This window comes from Ctenocephalides felis, unplaced genomic scaffold, assembly GCF_003426905.1.
Source record: "Ctenocephalides felis isolate EL2017-DRISC unplaced genomic scaffold, ASM342690v1 CF-g0.4_SCAFFOLD_01886, whole genome shotgun sequence".
Lineage (NCBI taxonomy): Eukaryota > Metazoa > Arthropoda > Insecta > Siphonaptera > Pulicidae > Ctenocephalides > Ctenocephalides felis.
In genome coordinates this window covers 170745716-170769758 of record NW_020538040.1, presented here as the reverse complement: position 1 = coordinate 170769758, position 24043 = coordinate 170745716, and the positions used below count along the sequence as shown (strand labels likewise).

Below are 24043 nucleotides of genomic sequence, written 5' to 3'. Positions count from 1 at the left end.
ATATATAAAATTCAAATATTGTAAAATTAATAAATATTAATCTGTTTTATATTTTATGTATCGATGTTCTATATAGAATAAATGCTATGAATTTGGTAAATATTACAATATTTTTCATTGCAATATTTTTGATTACAATATTTTTGATTAACTACTAATGTTATGTTAATATTGCTTATTTACCATCTATATCATTTGTAGAATTAAATGGGATTAATAATAAATAGAATAGTTGAAAAAGATTAGATTGAAAAGCTGAAAAAGAACCCAGAAAGAATATATAGAATAATAGAGATTTCAAAGCTCATATATTTCATTATCAAGATCACACCTAATGTAGACAAAGTCATAATACATGATCACATGCCTAGCAATTTAGTAACAGTATTTTTATCGGGAAAATTTGTAAATAATAAATTATAGTAGATGTATATATACACTACACTGTGAGTCATTAATATTCTATATATAAATTTAAATAATACATAAAATCATATTTTTTCTACTAAACAATGCAATGGATGTCTTATATGAATTTGGATACTCTTCATATTTAAAACAGTTTTGTCATAATTTAAGAAGTTTCCAAAAAAATAAGTTTTATATAAGGTATTTACATAATTCATCGAGATTAACACACACTCAACCATCCAATATATTAATTTATGTAATTTAATATATGATATTAAATAATAAAATACATTGAGGACAGAATACTCAGATGTAAGCAGATATTAGTACAATTGTTACATGAAATATTTTGATAATACCGTACAAAGAAAACTAGTAACATAGCATGAAAACTAGTAACGTACAATATCAAACAATATCACAAATACATCTGCTCAAAACAAATATATCCTTAATTTTCATAAATAATACCAAATACCTGTGTTATACTTGACAAGGCCATTGGCTCCCGAACCAAATTGTTTAAGAAATGAATTCAGTTCTAAAGTAACACTTTTTTTTAAAATATGCTGTTATATTAGTGAAATAATTTTTTTTTTTATAAGCCACACTAGATACGGGGATGAGGTCATGATAAGTAAAAGGTGTTCGGATCAAATCTTTATCACTTGTTCAACTAACTTTCATAATGGTTCACATACACCCACTTGCTAAAAAGATTCAATATAAATAACATTCTGAATCCGTGTCCTCCTCTTTCTTACCATATGTGTGTCTATAATTGTTATATAGCTAATTTTTTTTTGGTTGCCAAGAATCGCAGCACTACCTGCGATCCGCAACCTGATTCACTTTCAGCGTGTCGCCGCGTGATTTTAAATCCCTAGTTTTAGCACTGGCGGCATGCTTTGGTTTACGTTCTCCGGATTTCGTTGGGGGCTTATTGGGATGATTTGTGGCGGTCGTGGTATTATTGGCGGCTGCAGTGGTTGTATGAACATCTCTTTGCTGACTATTGGGGTGTGGATCAAGTATTTTATCCTGAGCTGGAGTACTTGCATTGTTCATTGACTCGCTGGAATCATTCTCATTCAAAGGTGTTGCCACTTCCATGTTCTCCGGCTCAGGTTCCACAATAGACAACGTGGCCAATGTCAAACTCTGCGCGAACAGAGATCGGTCTGCACGCAACTGCTCCATGTCTGCTACTTGGCCATCCGAAAGGGACGAATTCATAAACCTACCGACAAACAACAATCTTTGCTAGGTTTCGTGTAAGACAATGACAACATGAATAATTTAATTCAAGCAATACAAAAATATTAATTAAATGTTTAACAAGATATTCTTATAACTGATATATTCAATTTAAATTAGTATCTGCATTTATCAATCAGCCCTTCATTCAATTTATTGTGACTAGATTATATTATCTAAACCATAAGCTCCACAAACGTTTTTGTATCAAACTTTTTGGAGTTTGCCATAGAGCCCCGATTTAACCCGATGTAGATTTTTTTTTTTTATAAGTATCAACAGTACCAAATTTTAATAACATTTATAATAAAAAAATATGGCAAGTTTATATAGTTATTAATTGAATTTAAAATGACGATATAAAATGAGCGATGAGTAACTGTTTAACAATTGGTGACAATTTTGTAATTTTTAATCTTACATCATTTACTTCTAAGAATTTTGCAAAGAATAAACCTTTCATGTCAAATAGGATCTTTACAAGTTCAAACATATTGCAACCACAAATCAAATGCCTACATACTGCAACTTCTGCATTTTTATAAAATGTAATTTTTTTGTTTTTAGTTTTTAGTTCCATTCATGAATTGAATTGTAAATGACTAATTTTATTTAATTATAATTCAATTATAATAAGTAAATAGATTATAATCATGGTGTTGTGGTGCACTTTTGTGAATCCCATTGGCTATATATTTACCCTATTATAATAATGTATTATTAATACATTATTATATTATTATGAATATAATTTTTAATTCCATACCTGGATAATAGGAATTGCTGACTGTTACTATGAGATTGCCATGGGCTCGGGGGGTTATGCAACGTACTGGCGAGAAGTGAACTGGTTGGTAAAGCCCCAGATTTGCTATTATGGGCAGATTGGGAACTCTGAATTAAAGTCGGATTTGTTGCGGAACTCGCTCCTGCACCAGCTCCACTACCTGCTAACAACTGCGCCTGACGTCGAGGCAACCGTTCGAGTTGCTGCCTCGCCGCCTGTGAAAATGAAGGCTGAAATTAAGATTTATTCAAAAATTATAAGTACGTAATTTAAATTTAATTCATAGGAGAAGCCAATCTTCAATAACCAGTTGAAAAAATTAAAAGTAGCACAATGACACTTTTACTCCCTTCAATTGCAATTACAGCTGGTAATATTTTTTTTTTAGAGAAACTGAAAATATATTTGATATTTTTGCTGTCATTTTACAATTAATGGTTGTAACTTCAGAATATCAGAATGCAACTATTTTTCATAATCATAGTTGTAAAACAATTTACAAGTATTTTTTATATATTTCTATTACACTAATAGTTTTCAATATTTTAGCAAATATTCAATCTATACATATAAATAAAATTTTAGCGTATTAGTCTCAGAAACCTTAGTTAATACATGTTTCTGTGCCAAAATACCTTTAATTTACCTACATTTTTGTGAAACAAAACTTTCATTATTTTTCTATTTACAAAAAAATCATGATTATTGACAGGTTAGTCGTATCAATGTTAGTGCAAAATTCTATGCTGTGTACACATTTTTAAATGTAAAATACCAATTTCAATATCCACTGATGATAACATCAAATTGTATGTCAAAACATTTGGGAATAAAGATTATTTTATAAATATTTGTATACATGTAAATACTTGAAACTCCTAGATTATGACGTTTACACGTATAAGTGATAATCTAGAAATGTCAAGTAAGTAATGCTTTATGTAATTGTTGAATTTAAGTTTAAACTCAACATGCTGTGCGACACAAATATCCTTTACTCAGACAGTTTTTTGAAATTTACAAACCAATAAAAATGTGTGCAAGGATTTTGCAATTAGTTTCACACATTCTACACTTTTAAAAAAAACATTTCTCCAATATGTCTTCAACCAGTTTGCGCATAACACTTGTATTGTGCATTTACTATTTGTGATATTTTTAAGTTAGTATTTTGTAAAATATTGTTTAATTACAATATAGTGTTCATATTACATAGTGTAGTGCATGCATTACCATATCCTGATACCATGGATTATTAAATTTTCTGTTTTTAACACTAAGATTAACAAAATGTAAGTACTTTATAATTTTTTCAATTCAATTGTTGTAGCTTTTTATTAACTTCCCGTAGGGTAAGTTATTGTAATGGGCCGAAAATCGGAATTGAAAATTTTTACATTTCTCGACGTTTTGAAGGTTTCTTAACGTTTTGGCATATCTCAGAAAAAATGGATGTGTGTGTGTGTGTGTGTATGTATGTGTGGATACAAATTTCCAGTCACGTTTTAGGGCGCACGGATCAACCGATTTGAATGGTTCAAAAAACATCCGATTCCTATTGATAGGGAAAAGAGCTGATTAGTTTTTGGCAAAGGCAGGTCCAGCCGTTTCGGAGATACGGAGCAAAGAGTGCATAAAATAGAAATCGTATTTTTGAGAGAACGGAGTATCCGATTTGAATGATCTGAAAAACATTCAATTAGTAATGATTGGGAGAAGTGTTTATAGTTTTTGGCAAAGGCAGGCCCAGCCATTTTGAAGATACGGTGCTAATATGCAAAAAAATGGCAGTTTTGAGATAACTAAGCGTCCGATTTAAATGATTTCAAGAACTTTCTGCTTGCTTAACAAAATAATCGATTTTGGAAAAAAAAAATTTGTCCATTTTTTTTTTTTTTAGTTTTTTGTATATCGAAAATATTTATTTTTAATTCTGACATAGTCTAATATACTTTACAAATAATTTCAACTCTGCAATTCAGTTTATATAATATTTATAAATATTAGACAATGTTACAATATTTATAATAATCTATTTGAAAACATTCAGTAATCCTCGAACATTTCGTTACGGTACGGGAAGTTCCAGCAATTTGCCTTAAGGCACAATGCCACCCACCCCACTAGTTTATTTTAGTTTCCACTGAATGAAGGGTAGGATTATAGCCGAAACGTATGGATGTAAAATAAATCCTTGAAAGAAATTTACATTTTTTATAGATGTTATGCCCGAATATTTGACTTTATATATATTTCAAGTGACTTCTAGATTCTATTTTAGGTACTTTTTTTGAAACCACCCTCTTCATCACCTTCTAGAATTAAAACTTTGACTATTTTTTATTTATTTTTATATATTTTCAAAACAATAATTATTAACTTGTGAAATAATACAGTAAAAATATTGATAGCCTTATTTTTACAACCTTTTAAAAATCGCATAACATTCATGCCTCTAAACCGGAATACCCCCTTAAATAATACATAAATAAAAAATACCCCGTTATTAGAAATAATATACAAAAAAATACTCGATGAATAAGTAAAATCAAATCAAGAGTTAAAACTCACAGTGACCTGTTGGCGCTCCAGTTGTATCTGCATGTGGAGCTGTTGGAGCTGGGATGATGTTGTGTTGCTAGTGATGGCAGCTGGCGAAGGTGAAGAAGCGGCCACAGCCGACCGCCGGACGCCAGATAATTGTGATAATAATTCAGCTATAGGGTCAACGGATTCCCGACTACTAGGCGATAATGAAGAAAGACCTCCAGATGAGCTAATAATAATAAAATTATAAATATATTGTAATATAATATTCAACCCTCTGATTGAGAAATGTAAATGCATGAATAAAAACCATTTATATTGAACAAATATCTACTGAAAGAACTGTGAATAGAATAAGAAATGTTCAAAACATTATTCAGACATTATTTCTCCATATCTTTCAAAAGATTATTAACTTCCTGTAGGGTAAGTTATAGTAATCGCAAAAAAATCGAAAATGAAAATTTTTATATATATTTACGTTTCAGAGGTTTCTGAATATTTTGGCATACCTTAGAAAAAATGGATGTATGTGTGTGTGTGTGTGTGTGTGCGTAGTATGTATGTGTGTGCGGATACAAATTTTCGTCGACGATTTCGGGAACACGCATAAAGCAATTTGAATAATTTAAAAAACATTCGATCCGTATTGATAAGGAGACGTGCTGATCACTTTTTGGCGGAGGTAGGTGTAGCCGTTCCGAAGATATGGGGCAAAAAGTGCCAAAAACGGTACCTCAGTTTTTAATAGAACGGAGCGTCCGATTTTAATAATTCAAAAAACATTTTACTTGTATTGACAAGATGAAGATTTGATCAAATTTTTATAAGGGCAGGTTTAGCGGTTTCGGAGATCTAACGAAAAAAGTAAAAAAAAAATGCCATTTGGCGGTCAAAAATAATCATTAGACATATGCACATCAAATTATCAGATATTTTATAGAGATTTTAACAATAAGTATAAATTTTGTTTACATTCCTATGGGTTCCGTACCAATGTTTACCCGTTAGACAGCGACGCGGCGCTTACGCGCTTTATATTTTGTCTCTATGCAATTAAAGCAGTACGATTGCTTTGAAAAAAAGTTCAGATCTTCCAAGATATGTCAAAATAAAGAAAACATTTTTTTTCAAAAAAAAGATTTAAAAAAAAAAAAAATTAATTTTTTTTTTCAATTTTTTTTTTCAAAAAAAAGTAATTTTTTGTCAAATTTATAGTTTCTCAAAAATCTTATTTTTTCGAAGTAATTTGTTTTCAAAAATGTTAATCGTTTTTAAAAAAAATAATAATTTTTGGTACGGGAAGTTCCAGCAATTTGCCTTAAGGCACGATGCCCTAATTGCCTTAAGACAGAATTCCACTTACAGCTAGTTTAGTTACCTGAAGTGCATATTGGAACGTCTAGCTCTTGTGCTGCCAACCCCCCGCGAAGAGTGAGGAATACGACGCACGCCACCATGTCGAATGCCAGATGGCTCATCGTAAACATTACATTAAGAAAATTATTCATATAAAATTAACTATTATTCCAAACAGAAGTATTCATATTTATCATTAAGTACGTGATGAAATAGTAACTGTTATAGTTCGTTCATTTCAAACATAGTACACTATTATATGTATTATACATTTTTTAACAAAAAATTATTCTCTCAATTAATTATTAACCAAACAAATCGGTTATTATTTGGTTCTACAAAATTTTCATAAAGAAAGAAATTGTCATAACTAAAATTATATATATATATATATATATATATATATATATATACACAAATTATAACAAAATTATATATAATAAATATATATATATATATATATATATACAAATTATAACAAAATTATATACATATATATATATATATATATATATATATATAATATATATATACATATACAAATAGTTCAAAGAGTGCATAAAAACTATAAAGTATAATCAATACTAATTATTATTAAAAATTTAATAAAAATTAACAATTATTAAAAAGGATATCAAAAATGAAATAAGGTCTCTTGATCCCGTACGATGTTCCAGCGTCAGGTGCCCCACGAAATCGTCTGTGATGAGGTTTGGGTCACCGCCTGGTACTGCTGCACAAACAGGGCAGACAACTTCGAATGATATGTCAGTATGATCTGCCTGCACATGTTCTTGCAAAGTCACATCAGTCAGACCCATTTTATTACAATAGGGGCATGTATAAGATTGTGGTTGCTCATTTGTCAATGTTTCTCCACCATAATAAAGATCTGCAAAATATACAAAAGTAAAATAAATCAAAGCCTTTTATTAAAAATCTCAAGTGGGAAAAATGAAATACTAATGCTTAAGTGCTTGATAAACCAAAAAAGATTACTTGATTTATACTATCATAATAATAAATAAAACAAGTTAAGGTATTGCTTTACTACCAAGATTGACCTGAATGAACATTGTTTGTGCATTAATGTAAGTGCATTCAGAGCTCTAGTACCAATTACATAGGCTGAAGACAAACACACCTAACCTGGTGCATTAAGTTTTTTAAGCCCGTATAAAGAGGGAATATCAGAATCTGAACTATAGAATCGTGATGCAGTAATAATTTACAATATGGTAGCTTTTAAATATATTTTATACTAATTCTTATTACTCTACTTAAAAACAAAATTTATTTATTTTAAAAGTATTATGAGTGTAAAATAGTGAAACACTTTAGTTTTTTTTATTCATATTCATAATTATTATTTACATTTTTTAATTATGTATTTAGTATTTACCCAAAAATAACGTGAAATATAGGACGATTAACATATGTTCATAAAAACATTAAATTAATTTTATGATTGAACTTTATTGTATATAATTACATTGAGTTTAAAGCCAAATATTTATTGTGAACATGGCTTAGAATTTGCAAAAAAAAAGAAAAAAAATATACAGTAAAAATTTTCTAGTTTTTACTGAAGTATATAGAAGATAGCGGCCGGAATAAAATTTCCAAGTTATTCAAAGAAATGTTAGAAAATGTCCAAAATTCACACATTGCTAAATACTTGTCACCATTACCATAAAAAGTGTATATAACGATTTTTCCTTACTTTAAAATGTAATCTAACTTAAACTAAATTATACAAATAAAATGTTCGGAACAAACTATTTGTTATTATAGAAATATCCTAAGTTTACATATTGCTAATTATCAAAATCTTCAATAAGATCAAAAAAAGTACTTTTCCAACAAATAAATTATTTCTTGTAGATAAAGATAAAGTAATTAATAATAAGATGACACACTGATTCCCATTTTGTAAACAAGATGCTCAAGTAAGAATAATAAATATTTAATATGTACTTTAGTATGTTTAGTAATACTGGTTAGTATTACATGACATGTAATATGCAAGTGAGTACTTTTTTCAACAAAGTATTAATGGCATCATTGTATACATCTCGACTAGAATGTTAAAAACAACAAACAAAATTAACAAGTAAATCCTTGCATATGACGAACACTAAACAAATGAATAAATACTAAAATGTTATCCCGAGATAACGATACAATACCAAAGTCAGATCTTGTGAGAATGCACTGCATTGGGTGTTCTGTACTATGTCTAGTCGTGGTAGCTCCTTCATCATAGCAGGATGCACAGAGATCATAATCATAACATATTAGGCACTTATATCTATGACCTCGAAAATTGTTTTTCATACAGGAATCACAGCTGACACCTACAAATACAACATGTCAGAAAGTACTCTCAAAATCATTTATGCAATTTATTAATGCACAACATGGATGTCAAAATTCATTCATATGGAATGCACTTAATGAACATTATAAGTCTAGTAATTATTTATACTTTGACTATCACCCTATTACGTACCGTCATGGCGACTCATTTTCACTTTTCTACGAATAATTTATGATCACTATGGTTAATTTAGATTCTTATATCGAGTAGCCCAAAACATCCGTAATTTGACACCTAAATCATGAATTATTTTCACTTATCATTAGCAACAAAAATCTTTATTTAACCTAACCCAACTGAGCTAAATGACGTCACAGATTGTGCCAACATAATAGTGATGAAAACTACGGGGAATATCACAAGTCATTCGAGGCGCAACATTTGAATTTATATTTACAAACATTGATAATAATAAACAAGCTATATATAGCACGACGTTCGACATTCCGCGCATCGATCATTATATTCTGCACAAGAGCGACATATAATGTAATCTCAACCTGATTTATTTCTGAAAATTTTATTTTATAATTAAAAATGATTGAGTTATAGCCAAAATGTATTTTTTTCATTTTGATAAGCTGGCAGTTAGTCTACCTTGCATTAAAGATTCAGTATTTTTTCAAACATATAGGGAATAATAGATGAATAGATGATATTCAATTCATTTTATAAATTGATGAATATATATATATATATATATATATATATATATATATATATATGTATTTATGTGTTGAATATTAATGCAATATTAGTCAAATTCAGATTCAAAAAAAAAAAAAAACAAATTTTCACCTTTATAGGAATGGTATATTATAAATATAATTTATATTTAAAGCTAAATTATGCTATGGGTGGTAACATATGCAGGTAGTAAATATTATCAAAACTTATTTCTATAGTTAAATTTTAAATATTAAATAATAATCATCTCAAATAAAGTCACCACCCCAAAAATGTTAACTTTTCTAATCATTTCATCAAATTAAGTACTACAGGCTAATACTGAAACGAGTAATAAAAATTGATTATCTGATACAGACATATAATAATAATTTTGTCCATAAAAATATCTCTTATAGATATTTTTCAGTTGCCAAATATTTGAAGTCAGGCTACCGAAATGGCCATATTTCAAAATATATTGTTTCCAGCCTTTTGTTACATAAACATACATGTTATATACATACACACACATGTATATATATACATATAAACTATTATTAATAAGCGTTGACTGAAATTTGTCATCTGTGCAAAGGCTATCAAAAAATGTCTTTTCTAACAAGTGTTTACATATTTGCTTTGTATCGAATACTATTTAAAAAATATTTATTATACATGCATCAATGATACATATTTTAAATTTACAATACTTAATACTTTTAGTAAGGTCACTATGATTTGTTGAATAATTTAAATAACTCAAAATCCATTAAAATAATAAATACTGCTAAACAATTAGCAACATACTGTATGGATAATACATAAAATTACTCGGAGTTCAAAAAAAAAAAAATAATAATAATCATGAGTACACACATCCACTTGTACACTACTTAAATTACTTATACACGAAAATGATATAAAATAAAGATTTTATTGTTACGTCAATATTTGGTATTCTTAAATTTTTCATTCATTTCATGACTAAACAGATAATGTAATAAAATTGAAATGATAAATTATGATATATGTGTGTGCTTATCATAGCAATATATATATATATATATATATATATATATATATATATATATGTACATATACCAAACACACACATATATTCACATCATGAATATATAATTTGACCCCAGTAATTGAACTTTTAAAAATATAACAATACTGTAAATACCGTTTTGAAAAAATCATCAAGCAAAAATTCATAGCAATGAAAACTATAACAAAATTAAACTATTATGTAATTAACAACAGTAGTTAAATAGATTTTGTACAAATAATATTAGGCAAAATTATCACTTATTAAAACAAATGCGCAGAATAACATATGTACATACACATGTATATACATGTTATTTATATAGTTATACATTACATACAGTAGAACCCCATTAAGACGATCACAATATGATTTCTCACATAATATCAGTCCATGCACTTTGAAACATATTTTCATTATTTCTTAATGCTTAATATGATTATTCGTCAACAGCTTTCACAAGCCAAAGCAAAATGAACTGACGCTTTAAAAAAAATTAAGATATTCAAAATTTTCGATACTAAGAACAAATTAATCTTATATAGCTGCTGAACTTCAATTAGCAGTTTCTATGTTACGTACCAAACGAATGAATGAATGAATTATAAATTTGAAAATGTTTTTGTGGTATGGTTTCATCAAGTACAAACTTTAAACCTGCCCAAAAGAATGAATTGTTCAAGACTTATTGTTCTGGCCTGTGCCAATGGGTCTTACAATTACTTTATGTTTCAAAATCAAAATCAACATAATACATAGTAATACTAAGTAGAAGGTATACTATTTTTCCTATCTAACATGCTTTCTCACTTATGACGTGTTTAGGTGGGTCCCTGAGAAATCGTCTTAACACGGTTTTATTGTATGTGTATTTATAAAACCCATAGCAATCTCTAAACAGAGAGCGACATCACACAACATCACAATACTAAAATTCTGCATAATCACAAACATACATTAAAGCATAAATTAGCATTTAATCTGAAGTCTATGTTACTAAAATAAATATGAGTCATATTTTTCCTATCTATATATACAATTCATTTAATATATTCATTATAACTTAGATTAGTTTTGCAGTGGACTAATACACTCTTCAGGTGTTAATGAATGAACGGACGACCGCTTGTGATTTGTATGTCTATGTTGTGAATTATGTGTTAATGTGTTTATATTGTTAACTTTGGATTCTTTATCTAAATCGGCTATAGGAATACTAAAATCATCTGTTGGAAAGATTTCATTACTTCTCTTATCAGAATCACCAGTACCACTATCTTTACAGCTAGAATGGTCAGATACTGCATCAGTATAAACATTAGCATGAGGCTCTTCCATTAGTGCTGGACTTGCCTCAGCTATAGTATTTTGTTTCTTTTTTAAGCGCTTTCTAATATGATAAATTATTACAACCCAACCTATTGATGTACCAACAGCACAGCAAACAACTGATATTACAATTACACCTATCATATAGTTATCAAATGTGTCTATGACTGGATTTACATTAAGTTTCATGGATCCTCTCTTTGATCCAACTGAATTAGTTAATTCACATATATATGTGCCTGCATCACTCATTACTGTTCCTGTAATAATGAGCAATTGATCTTCAGCTGTGAAGAAATGCCTGAAAAAATTAATAATGATATTAATTAATGACTGCTTATAAAATACATAAATAAAATAAATGTAATAAATACCTTTTTGTAGCCTGAATGGGTCCATCGTCCTTTAGCCAGCGTAAAGTAGGCTTAGGAGTACCTGCTGCAATACATTCGATCACAATAGCATCACCAACTATCACTTCTTTATTTTCCATTGGTTTAGCAAAAAAAGGTATTTCTTCAATAGACAAAGTAGCATTTACTACTATCATGCCTGCAGGATTTTTAGCAGTACAACTGTACACACCCATATCAGCTACCTTGACATTAGTAATGAAAAAAACATTATCAGTCGGCATTATATGCATCCTTCTTTCACGAGCTGCAGGAAAGTCATTGCCACCATCTTTACGCCAAGCTACTTGAGGAAGAGGTTGTCCTGTTGCAGAGCATTCTAAACGTGCTGTGTTGCCTGGTTTAACTGTAATATTCTTCGGTATTCTTTCAAAACTTGGATAAGCTGAAACAACATAAAAGATGAAATATAATGAAGTGCATTAATGGAAGAATACAAATAGAATTATAAAATAAATTGCTTTTGAACAATTTTTGTAAATAAATAGTACTTGTATTCAAAAACTAATTTTAAATACTCACTAACAACTACAATTCTAGATCTTGTTGAGTACGTTTTTCCAAAAATATTTTCAACAATACATTGATATTTCCCAGCATCATCATGATTTACATTGTATAGTCTGAGTTCAGAGGTAGCTTCAGAAATGCGTCCATCAGGAGAACTATCAAATTCAGTAACCTCAGCATTCTTAAATGAAATTCATCAATTTAGAAAGTTTTTTAATATTCTTCAGGTAGGAAAATTATCGAGGTTCATATTTTTACCTTTATATCAAAGTTATCTCTTTTCCAATAGAACACCATGGATGAATTTGTACTGGAACTTGCTTTACAAACGAGTGATACATTATCGCCTTTTATAACCATTTGTGATTTAGGTTCACTTATAATTTTTGGTTTAGGAGAATCACCTATTACAATTAATAAATACTCAAATTATTAAAAAATAAAATATTGAATGAACTAAATATTAGGGTAATATTATACACTTCTCAACAAAATAGCAATAATGGTAGTTTTTTTGATTACTTACTGCATGTCAAATTTTCAGCTGATAACTTTACCAGTGGTTCACCCCAGAGTGATATAGGGTATGAACAACGATTGTGATCAACATTAATTTCTGGATGATTTTGGAACCATATATTAAGCCATTGTAGATGGCAATCACACAAGAGACTACTTGTGTTCATATGCAATTGCTAAAAAATCAGAAAACAGTATAAATTTATTCATAAAAAAATAAATAAAATAGCATTAAAATAATTACTTGTATGTTTACTAAAACTGAAAAGGCATTTTCATAAACAGATGTAATATTGTTATTAGTTAAATCCAATTCTATAAGTGAATTTAATCCTTCGAAAGCCTTTTCTCCAATGGATTTAATATTATTTGATGCTAAAGATAAATATTGCAGTATTTCTAGTCCAACAAATGGTCCATTTTGATCTTCAATTGTCCATGAAATTTTGTTATTACCCAAATCCCTGAAAAATTATTTATTAATCAATACATTTCAGTATAAAAGGTTCGCACAAGCAACTGCAGAAGTATTACAGTTTAAATCTAGGTAAGATATATTTTATAACAATGATAAATAATATAAATATCACTACATACTTAGGAAATTATTATGATTAGTGATTACTATTTAAACATAAGAACTTACAATAATGTTAATTTTGAGGTGTAAAAGAAAGCATTTTCTTCAATTAAAGCAATATCATTGCTATATAGCTGTAGCTTTTCCAAATTAGCAAGATTTTCAAACGTCCCCTTCTTAATGGCATATATTTGATTATTTGAGAGATCACTAATAAACAGAAAATCACATAGTTAGCTATGATCAATATACAACATACTCGATTTATCAAAACTTACAGTTCCCTAATATTTTTACAAAATTCCCAGACAGAATCATTAATTATTGATATTAGGTTGTGAGATAATGATAATGTTGTAAGTGTACTGAGACCATAGAATCCAGCTTTATGCACAGTAGTAATAGAGTTGTAATCTAATTGTCTAAAATGTAAAAATTATTTAACACAATAAATAAACAGTTCCAAATCTATCTTTTCTCATAGATAGATTTTCAATAAATATTATCTTCATAAATACTCACAAGTGTGATAATTTTGTCCCATAAAATGCACCATCCTTAATTTCTCTGATTTGATTCTTACGTAATTTTAAAAATGTTAAATTTTTTAAATCTTGAAATGCCAATCCATTAATTTCTTTCAGTTGATTACGATTTAATTCTCTGTAATTGCAATATAAATATAGTATGCAAAATTTAAAAAACAAAATTATAACAGATAAATAATACTTACAAAGTATTTAATGAGAATAAATTTATGAAAGCTTCTTTATATAAATGAGATATCCTATTTCGATTTAATTTTAATTCGGTCAATGATGTCAAATTTCTAAAGCTTGAACTGTTCATATACTTTATTCGATTATTATTTAAATTCCTATAAAAAAAATCCGTAAGACCACATATATAATTACATCACTAGTTTATAAATAATACTTACAAATTTTTTAACACATTTTGATGTGGAAAGCTCATGTGTTCTATAGTATCAAAGCGATTATTGCTCAAATCGAGTTCCACTAAACTGGGTAAATGTTCAATTTCTTTATAATTTATGCTTGATAAATCATTATGTGATAAGTAAAGCTTTTCAAGAGATCTGGATGTTAGAAGAGGAAGTGTTTTCAATGAATTTTTATTCAATTTTCTGAAAAATAATGCATAAGGTAAAAAATATTACCGAAGACAAATTCATAACAAATCATATAATACGAAACATACAGTTCTTTCAATTCAGATAATTGTGCTAACGATTTACTAGGATCTCCAGCAAAAGCATTATTACTAAATTCGCTGTAAGAAAGCAATAACAGTCAGTTTTTACATGATCAAAAGTAATACACAACATTGAAAATAATACTTACAGTGAATCTACCCAACTGGGCGATGTATTTGGTATTTTTGTCAAACCTTTTTTAGAACAATCCATGTAAGTGCCTAAGCACGAACATATATTTGGGCAATCATCACAATTGACAAAGGTTAAACTTAAAGTCAGAACAAAATATAAACAAAAGACCACCATCTTGTAAATTATTACGAAATTATTCACTAAACATTTTGTCTACTACATTTAAAATACTCGTGGGTAACATAGCACAAACAATAGATAATTGATTGATTCACTTTAATCAGTACAGTCTTTCCAGAATTATTAAAGATAATGATATTACAAGTTAAATTACATTACACACATCAACCATTTTGATTATTTTGTTTGCTTTATGTTGTATAACAAGATCCACAGACTACGGTTTATAGAGTGTCAACATGACAGAGAAGTCTAAAGATCCAGATATGCAACTTACGCATGATTATTTTTTCTTAAAATTCCTTGCATGCGACATTTGTTATTATTGAGTTGGTGTTACTGAACAATAATATAAATATTTGTTTGATTACTGCACAATGTTGACAGCTGTCACTTTGTGCAATTCAACGAACTTGATCTAAGTATTTCATTATATAGTTATATTTATGAATGTCTAGTATTTATAAAAGTGATACTGCCTGTATACCATGTCTGCTATGATAACTGCTGATTGGTTTACGTTGGGAAGGGATGTATATTATAGGTATTGAAATGTAAAAGATTGCAACAAAATATTATAGTTATATTCCTTATACGTATTGCAATTTATTTTTATTGAAGTTTCTTATACAAAATAGTTTAATTTCAACCTCATAAAACATTTAATTATATATATATATATATATATATATATATATATATTTCATCGTAATATGCAGTATTATTAGAATCCTGCTATATTTTTCTATACAAATATCATTTATATAAAAACCTATTATCTAAAGATATGATAAACTTTTAATCCTTTTTTAAATAAGTTGAGAATTTGTACACTTCATATATATGCTTTTTAGTATACATTATGCGTACATAATGTTGTCTGAATACTATATTTTTTTTCAATAGGAAATATGAATTATACTGTATGGGGTGGCAGAATGAAATAAACTTGAATGATATGATGCTTTATGCTGCACCATATGGCGGACCAATAGCTTTAATGAGAAATTACAAAAAGATTATAAGAGTGCAAGGCTCTACAAACCCAATCATCTACATATACACATCGTCTGGCCAGAAAAATGCATCAATAGTGGTTAATATTTTGAATTAATTTTATATAGAGTTAAATATTTTTATATGTTTTATTTTTATAGTGGAGCGGTAGCAATATAATTACATTAGGATGGTCAGATGCAGAAAAATTAATTTGCGTTCAGGAAGATGGAAATGTGACATTGTATGATATATTTGGAACATTTTTGCATACATTCAGTATGGGTACTGAAGCAAAAGACTTAAAAGTAATACTCTAATAAAAATTATTATTAAATTACATGAACAAAGTACATTGTTCATTTGTTTTAGGTGAAAGATGCAAAAATATTTTTAACGAATAGTGGAACAGGTGTAGCTGTGATGACATCAGCGTGTAGAATTTTTATTATTAATAATATAGAAGAACCAAAGATTAGGAAACTACCAGAATTGCCTAGTAATTATTTAGGTATTTAAATAAGTATGCATGGCAAAATACAAAAAGTTATTAGAACTTATGAGTTCGACTAAAAGAATATTAGTATATTACTTTTTATTGTCGTTAAAATATTGATTAATTTTGGGTATGATTTATGGAAAATAAGTTAAGAAATTTATAACAATGAAATTACATAGTTTACATTACAGGTAGTAAAGCAACATTATATTGGACTGTTCTATCCGAGGACAGAAATACTATGGCTATTGTCTCATGTGGACATGAGATTTATGCTTTATACCAAGATAAAGAATTGCCTTTGTCAAGAGAATTGAATTTATCTACTGAATTTACTCATATTTGTGGTATGGCTGTGTCTTTGAATAATAAACATATTGCAATATATACAGATTCTGGAACTCTCTGGTTAGGATCCTTGGATTTGCAGAAAGGGTATATTTGAATAAATTTTTATGAATGAAATAACAAAGTAATCAAGTTACTGCTGAAGAAGTATCATTTATTAATGTTACTATGTAGGTACTGTGAAATTAAAATTGATGAACCTGATGCCATACTTCAGCAATTAGTCTGGTGTGGTACAGAAGCTGTCATTGGTTTGTGGTCCAATATTTTATATGTTGTTGGAAGAAATGGTGATGTTGTACAGTATCCTTATGATAACATTCATTTGATTCCTGAAATTGATGGAGTACGAATGATATCAGAAGCTAACCATGAAATGATACAGAAAGTTCCCAGTGTTGTGCAGCAGATTTTCAGAATTAATAGCACAGATCCGGGTTCTTATCTCTTGGAGGCTTCCAAACAGTTTCAGGTTTATCATTTTGTTATGTTATATGGCATATGAAATGATTATAACATTTTTTAAAATTTTCAAATGTTGATGTATATTTATATTTTTCTAAAGATGATTTCACATTTAACTAAAAAGCTCTCTTTATCACGCCTTTCTTTAAAAAAAAAAGATTTTTTACCTATTTATAATATCATTTTCAGCGTCGAAATCATAGAGCTGATGAATATATAACTCTAGTTAAAGATCAATTACCTAAGGCAGTCGCGCAATGCTTAGAAGCAGCTGTTCTAGAATTTGATACTTCAACGCAAAAAATGCTTATAAGGGTAATGTTTTATTATATGTATATATATATTTAAGTTAATACTTTATATTTTATTGAAATGATCATTTCAAATAGGCTGCATATTTTGGAAAAGGTTTCATAAATGGTCATTCACCAAAGTCATATGTTGAAATGTGCAGAATTCTAAGAGTACTAAATGCAGTGAGAGACAGACGAGTCGGGATTCCGCTAACATATACGCAGTATCCTTGACATGCTTAAATAATGGTTTTAATTTATTAAATGAAAAAAAGTCTTAACACGTTTTATTAGATTTGAATGCCTTACAGCCCAAGTGCTTTTGGACAGATTAGTATTGAGAAAACATTATTATTTAGCAATTCAGATTGCAAAATATTTAAAACTGTCTGAAAAAGGAATATTAGCACACTGGGCACGTCATAAGGTAAACTGTAAACTATCTGCAATGATAAATGTATTGTGATATACCTCTTGAAATTTAGAAACCCATTTTTAATAAAGTATATTTTCAAGGTGATTCAATCAAAAGTTCCTCCTGAAATTGTAGCGAAAGAAATTGCTGAAAAAGTAAGCCATAATCCAAGAGAATTTTCTTTCTGGCACATTGCAAAGTATGCTGCTGATAACGGCAGGAAGGATTTAGCTATAAAGGTAAAATATTTCTTTATGTTTGGTGATGGCTTATTTTAACCTTTTGAATAATTTATTGACCTTTTTATTATTTCAGCTTCTGGATCATGAAGTTTATGTTGAGAAACAAGTATCATTGCTATTAACTTTAGATCAAGGTCAATCTGCATTAATCAAAGCAATTGAAAGTGGAGATACCGATTTAGTTTATGCTGTGATAATTGATATTCAGAGTAAAACATCATTATCTAAGTTCCAGGTAAAACTGCTTTTTTCATAATTGCAAGAATATATTAAATGCTGCATAAAGTAATTAATAAAAACAAATTTATTGAAAATGTGACTTTCAGATGATAATTCGTAATTTTCAAGTTGCGCAAAGTCTGTATTTAAAATATTCACAAGGAAAAAATAGAGAAGCATTGCGTGATATATACATTCAAGAAGATGATTATAACTCCCAAGCTGCTTTGTATATTACTGAAAGCTTAGAACCCAAGGTGAGTTCTAATATAATTAATAAATAATATTTTTTAAATACTTAACAATGGCTTAACACATGCAATTTTTCAGAAGACATTTTTTTCATTTAATAATAGTGTTAATAAACGTAGTAGATTTGTTTCCTTAGTCAAAATTTTTATTTCAGAATTCAACAACAAGAGACACAGTTTTATCTGCAGCCCAGGAAGCTTTTAAGAAAGCAAGGAATGAAATTGGAGTTACTTTGTGTGATGAAACAAGAAAATTATATAAATACCAAAGAAGGCTGGAGGAAAAATTTGAACGCAGCTTTATGGGACTGTCTATACATCAAACAGCAAAGGCATTACTGAAATTACAACAGATCAAGCTTGCTGACAATTTCAAGTCGGAATATAAAATTCCAGATCGAAGGTGATATTTTGCCCATTTATTGCTAAATAAATACCAATTTGGTGGTTTCAAATGTTTGAACACTTGGTGATCGAATGTATTTCAGATACTGGTGGTTACGCATAGAAAGTTATGCAGAAAATGATGAATGGTCGGAATTAGAAAAATTTTCAAAGGCTCGGAAAAGTCCTGTGGGTTATGAGCCTTTTATAGATGTGTGTTTGAAATATAATAATATATTTGAAGCTCAGAAATATGTTTCCAGATGCAAGGACGATTTGAAAGTGAAATACTATGTTAAGCTCAAGTAAACATATTATTAGAAACAAAATTTATATTAAATATGTAGCAAATAAGAAGTTATTTGTACAAAATTTATTTCAGAATGCTGGATAAAGCAGCTCAGATAGCATTTGAACAGAAAGATGTTCAGAGTCTACTGTTTGTCCAAGCTCATTGTGGTACTTCGAATAATACAGTTGCTGAGCTGACCAAGAAATATATAGAACAGTTAGCTGCTAAGTAAATAAAAAGTAATGTTAATATATTGAATGTTATAAATTTATTAGAAAATTGTTAAACATTTGTATTTATTATGTATAAAATAATTTCAGAAATTTTGTATGCTTATTAAAAATAAATTATTATGAGATAATAAATTAAACATCAATAATTAACTTTTGTATAAAATAAATTTATTTTTTCCATTAACCATTATTTTCCATTTTTATTGATTACACAAAATCAAAATAACAATATAAGACCATTCACACCACATTCATTTGAATGTAATATTTTAATTATCATTCAACGTCATTTAATATTTTCATAAAAAATATTTCACTTAACTTATTTTTTCCATAAACCATTACCTTCTATTTTGTACTTTATTTTGCATTGATTATGCAAAATTAGAATAATAATAAAAGACCACTCATACCACATACATTTGAATATAAAGTTTTGGAAAGTATTTAACATGACTTATTTTTTTCATAAACCATTACTTCCATTTTGTAATTCATTTTGCATTGATTATGTAAAATCAGAATAATAATAAAACACCACTCACCATATACACTTGAATATAAGATTTTAAAAAGAATTTATTGTAACTAGATTTGATGACTTAGAACCTTTTTTTTTGTAAATTGTTAATATTATATCAGTTCTTGTGAACATTAGCGTTCAAAATACATATACATTTCTTTATAGTGACTATTTGGACCTCTTTCTTAAGTAGTATTGATAAATGCCAAGAAATGAAGATATAGTAGCAACCAACCCTACCTAAAATATTTACTTGGTTGAAATTAAATTTCAAATTATTATGATATTCAACAAATAATTTTTACATACTTGTGCTGAATTAAGTCTTCCACCCCAAAGCCATCCTTCAGGCAGAGTACTAACAGAATGTATAAGATCTAATGCTCCTCTTATGCTTGCTATGTATTCTAACTGCTGAGCTTGCAATAATCTATCCATAATATCGCTGAGAATATATTTAGTACCTTATATTAGGACTCTTTCCGTAAAAAGTGTATAAAATGGGTTATATGAAGGATCAATAGATATTTATGGCATCAATGAAAATGTGAGAATTGTATGTTTCATATTATAATTCATCTTTAATAGTTTTGATTAAGACAAAAAGTGAGTTTGATAAAACAATCCACCGTCATAAATTTTTACTAATGTTTCAGACAAATATTGAGGTAAAAATTTATTTATTATATATTTATCAAAAATATTATGTATGTTTTATATAAAAAATCCAATACAATATTAAGTACCTGGGTCTAACACCTTTCTCAAGTAAGCACATCTTGTGGTTATGAATCAAACTTATACTCCTCAAAGATCTTGAAAACAAATAATTATTATCAATATTAAGTCACTGAGAAAAGCACTCAAATTATTCGACAACAGAATAAGTACAATAAATTTATAGAACCAAACTAATCTAAGTCTTAATGAATTATTCTTTCACTAATATCATTTGTAAGATCTAAGAATAACTTACTTCATAAGCGATAAGTAAATAGAAGCAACCCAAAACACAGAACTGATATTATCCCATTTGTTTGGATTTTCCACATTAAGAAGTTTATATTCTGCCAACCAGCATACTTTCTCAATTGGATAATAAAGTTGGTCTATAATATTTGTAACAACACCCAAAAATGACAAGCAACTATCAGGTTCCTATCAAATGGAAAAAAAGGCTTTTGTGTTACTTTAATATTAAAATCAATGATAATTATTCAGAAATTAAATTTAATATCAAAGAATGTAATATTTTAGTTATGAAGCAAAGAAAATAAAAAATTATATTTTTTTTCAGTTCAATTGAAATTATATATGCAATAGAATAATGTTGAAAAACTTTTTAAAACAGGAAGGAAAACATAGTGAAAGTAATCATAATAAATATTAACACGTTAACGGATATGTGCCTCTATTGCCGTCAAAGCAAAGTTTACTATGCGACAATAGCCATCTAAAAAGCAACGGTCCTTTTTAGCCACATAACAGCACAAATTTGTATTTGTCGGGTTACAAAAGGAAACATAATGTAGTTTTATTTTGGAAACAATTTTTGAAGTAAAACTTCTTTAGGGGCGACTAGGGTGTAAATCTGTGAGAATGCAACGGAAATAGCGCTACGCCCGAATTGTATGTCATTCGCTTTGGATGAAATCATTTCTATACCAGTCGATTGTGATTAATCGTCGTGTCGCGTGAATAGAGATCTGTCGTTGTATGCTTACCAACATCGACAAGGAAATCAGCATAGATAAATAAACATTCTAAGGTTACATGGTAGTACAAATCTTGATTTAATAAAAAATGCCGGAATTAAAGAATATTTAACCCTGTTCCCAATTAATTAATAGTAAATAATTATTGAAATAATAATTACAAATAAATTTTGCCATTATTAAAACGTAATTTTTAGGCAAGACAGATATTACAGCTGTTCAAAGAATGAGATTATATCGCCAGCAAAAAAGTAAAAAAATACAAGCCGTCAATGAATGTATGTTAATTTTAATTACTTGAAGTTCTTCAAAACAATTATTACATGATAAGTGAAATTGTAAAAACAATATTTCTTTAGGCGTTGTTTAACATAACCTGAATATGAACGAATATTATAGAATTTATTAATCAGCAATTACTTAATTTCTCTAATAAAGATTCAAGTCGTAAATGCTAATTATAATCACAAACCGATCATGTCATATTTGAAGTATAACTTTAATTACATTATTGTTTTCAAATATTATAAATATTTTTAATGCTAATATAAATATATAATTTTTAATTTATTATATAAATGTGTATAATGGTCGACACTAATAAATGTGTGCATCACGAGTGTTACCACATTACTAACAAACATTATTCAAAATTGTTATATGATGTATTTATTTTTAACTTGAAAGCAATCTCATGCAATAGCAAAAAAGTTTTACTTCAATTGCATGTGAATCTTATGCACACTCTTTTTTCGATTGCGTTTTATTTTCTGACTGTTATGAAGTATAAATCTATTCATCTAAGATATATTTTATTATTGTCTAGGCATCTAACATTCTATAAACTAAAAGAGTGTTAATTTTTGAACTTTACTTGTTTTATCTGCCCATCAACGTGTTAATTAATACAAAATGTGTATACCGTTCTACCAAGTCCGTATTGAAGAGTATGCTGTAGCATAGGTATATCATCAAGTAGTCTCAATGTAGCCCTAGTTTTAGACATTTGTGAACTGAATATTTGGAATTTTTTAGACAAGGCAGGATCCTTATCAATTGTCAAACCTGATGCAAGCTTCATTCCATAACACAATGTCCTCATCACCTAGTATACAGACAAGTGATGTAAAAAGAATGGTTTTTATCAAGATTCTATTGAAATTTTACCTTGTCTCTCCCGCTATAAGTACTTAGCATTTCACATATTTCGTCTAAAATCATGATTGCTATTAAAAATTATATATTTTTTCTATAGACAGATGGTGAAATAAACACTTCTATAATTCGAATGCCTAAAGGTCAACTCATTCCGGAATTCTAGTATTGAATTTCGCCTCATATCTCCTTCTACTCGCTTACAGATTTCTAATATCAAATGTCACGTCAAAACTTGTAGTAGTAAGATATTTTAATTCTGAAACTGTCATAATGGTGTCAAAAATAAATAAAGCATCGTGTTCATCGCTGCCAACACTGGGATAATAAAAACCCAATGTCAATAACAAATTTTATCTATTTGATAAGTAACCATAACCAACAACAAAAGTGTCATCTATCATGTTTTGTATATGCAATAATTCGTGAATGATTTGCCAAATTGGTGTGATCTTATAAAAGCATTTTAATTTTTTCGACACACTTTAGTTAAGTTTAAAAAATAACGAATGGTAACAGGCAACTGGTTTGACATTTTTAAATCTGTGATAAAAGTGTTAAAAAAACTTTTTTCCTTTCATTATGAATCACAAATATTGTTTTGTAGTCACTACATAATGCGATTAATGTCGGAAATTTGTTATACAGTTAATGTGTCTAATATTTATTA

The 24043-nt window shown here is 28.3% G+C and overlaps 4 protein-coding genes across 6 annotated transcripts; 1 reads left to right on the top strand and 3 right to left on the bottom strand.

Annotated features, from left to right (window-relative positions):
* Positions 1-289: 289 nt before the first annotated feature.
* On the bottom strand, positions 290-9039 carry LOC113376933 (E3 ubiquitin-protein ligase KCMF1-like). 3 transcript variants are annotated; one of them, XM_026617046.1, is made up of 7 exons: positions 8874-9039; positions 8551-8718; positions 6997-7253; positions 6384-6484; positions 5027-5231; positions 2435-2685; positions 290-1651 (listed from the first exon to the last, which is right to left on the bottom strand). In XM_026617046.1, the coding sequence occupies exons 1-7, from the start codon at positions 8887-8889 to the stop codon at positions 1237-1239; spliced, it is 1413 nt and encodes a 470-aa protein (XP_026472831.1). In that variant the 5' UTR covers positions 8890-9039; the 3' UTR covers positions 290-1236. The 3 variants fall into 3 exon arrangements, with proteins under 3 accessions (XP_026472831.1, XP_026472832.1, XP_026472833.1); XM_026617047.1 differs by having other exon boundaries at positions 2435-2670; XM_026617048.1 differs by having other exon boundaries at positions 2435-2670; positions 5033-5231.
* Positions 9040-10945: 1906 nt separating this feature from the next.
* Positions 10946-15467, bottom strand: LOC113377112 (leucine-rich repeats and immunoglobulin-like domains protein 3). Its single transcript, XM_026617314.1, has 13 exons — positions 15177-15467; positions 15034-15105; positions 14753-14959; positions 14546-14689; positions 14335-14475; positions 14091-14234; positions 13879-14022; positions 13477-13696; positions 13240-13408; positions 12972-13117; positions 12726-12894; positions 12165-12588; positions 10946-12091 (listed from the first exon to the last, which is right to left on the bottom strand). Exons 1-13 carry the CDS (start codon positions 15335-15337, stop codon positions 11530-11532), a joined length of 2703 nt encoding a protein of 900 aa, XP_026473099.1. The 5' UTR covers positions 15338-15467; the 3' UTR covers positions 10946-11529.
* A 258-nt stretch (positions 15468-15725) lies between these two features.
* On the top strand, positions 15726-19994 carry LOC113377281 (vacuolar protein sorting-associated protein 16 homolog). The gene is made up of 15 exons (XM_026617538.1): positions 15726-15887; positions 16250-16439; positions 16501-16647; positions 16712-16850; positions 17030-17273; positions 17361-17658; positions 17841-17966; positions 18041-18168; positions 18239-18371; positions 18461-18598; positions 18675-18836; positions 18928-19077; positions 19227-19474; positions 19560-19760; positions 19838-19994. Exons 1-15 carry the CDS (start codon positions 15832-15834, stop codon positions 19977-19979), a joined length of 2502 nt encoding a protein of 833 aa, XP_026473323.1. The 5' UTR covers positions 15726-15831; the 3' UTR covers positions 19980-19994.
* A 336-nt stretch (positions 19995-20330) lies between these two features.
* Positions 20331-23449, bottom strand: LOC113378128 (peroxisomal membrane protein 11C-like). The gene is made up of 6 exons (XM_026618653.1): positions 23386-23449; positions 23141-23323; positions 21480-21661; positions 21250-21318; positions 20813-20948; positions 20331-20743 (listed from the first exon to the last, which is right to left on the bottom strand). The coding sequence occupies exons 1-6, from the start codon at positions 23437-23439 to the stop codon at positions 20672-20674; spliced, it is 696 nt and encodes a 231-aa protein (XP_026474438.1). The 5' UTR covers positions 23440-23449; the 3' UTR covers positions 20331-20671.
* Positions 23450-24043: the final 594 nt, after the last annotated feature.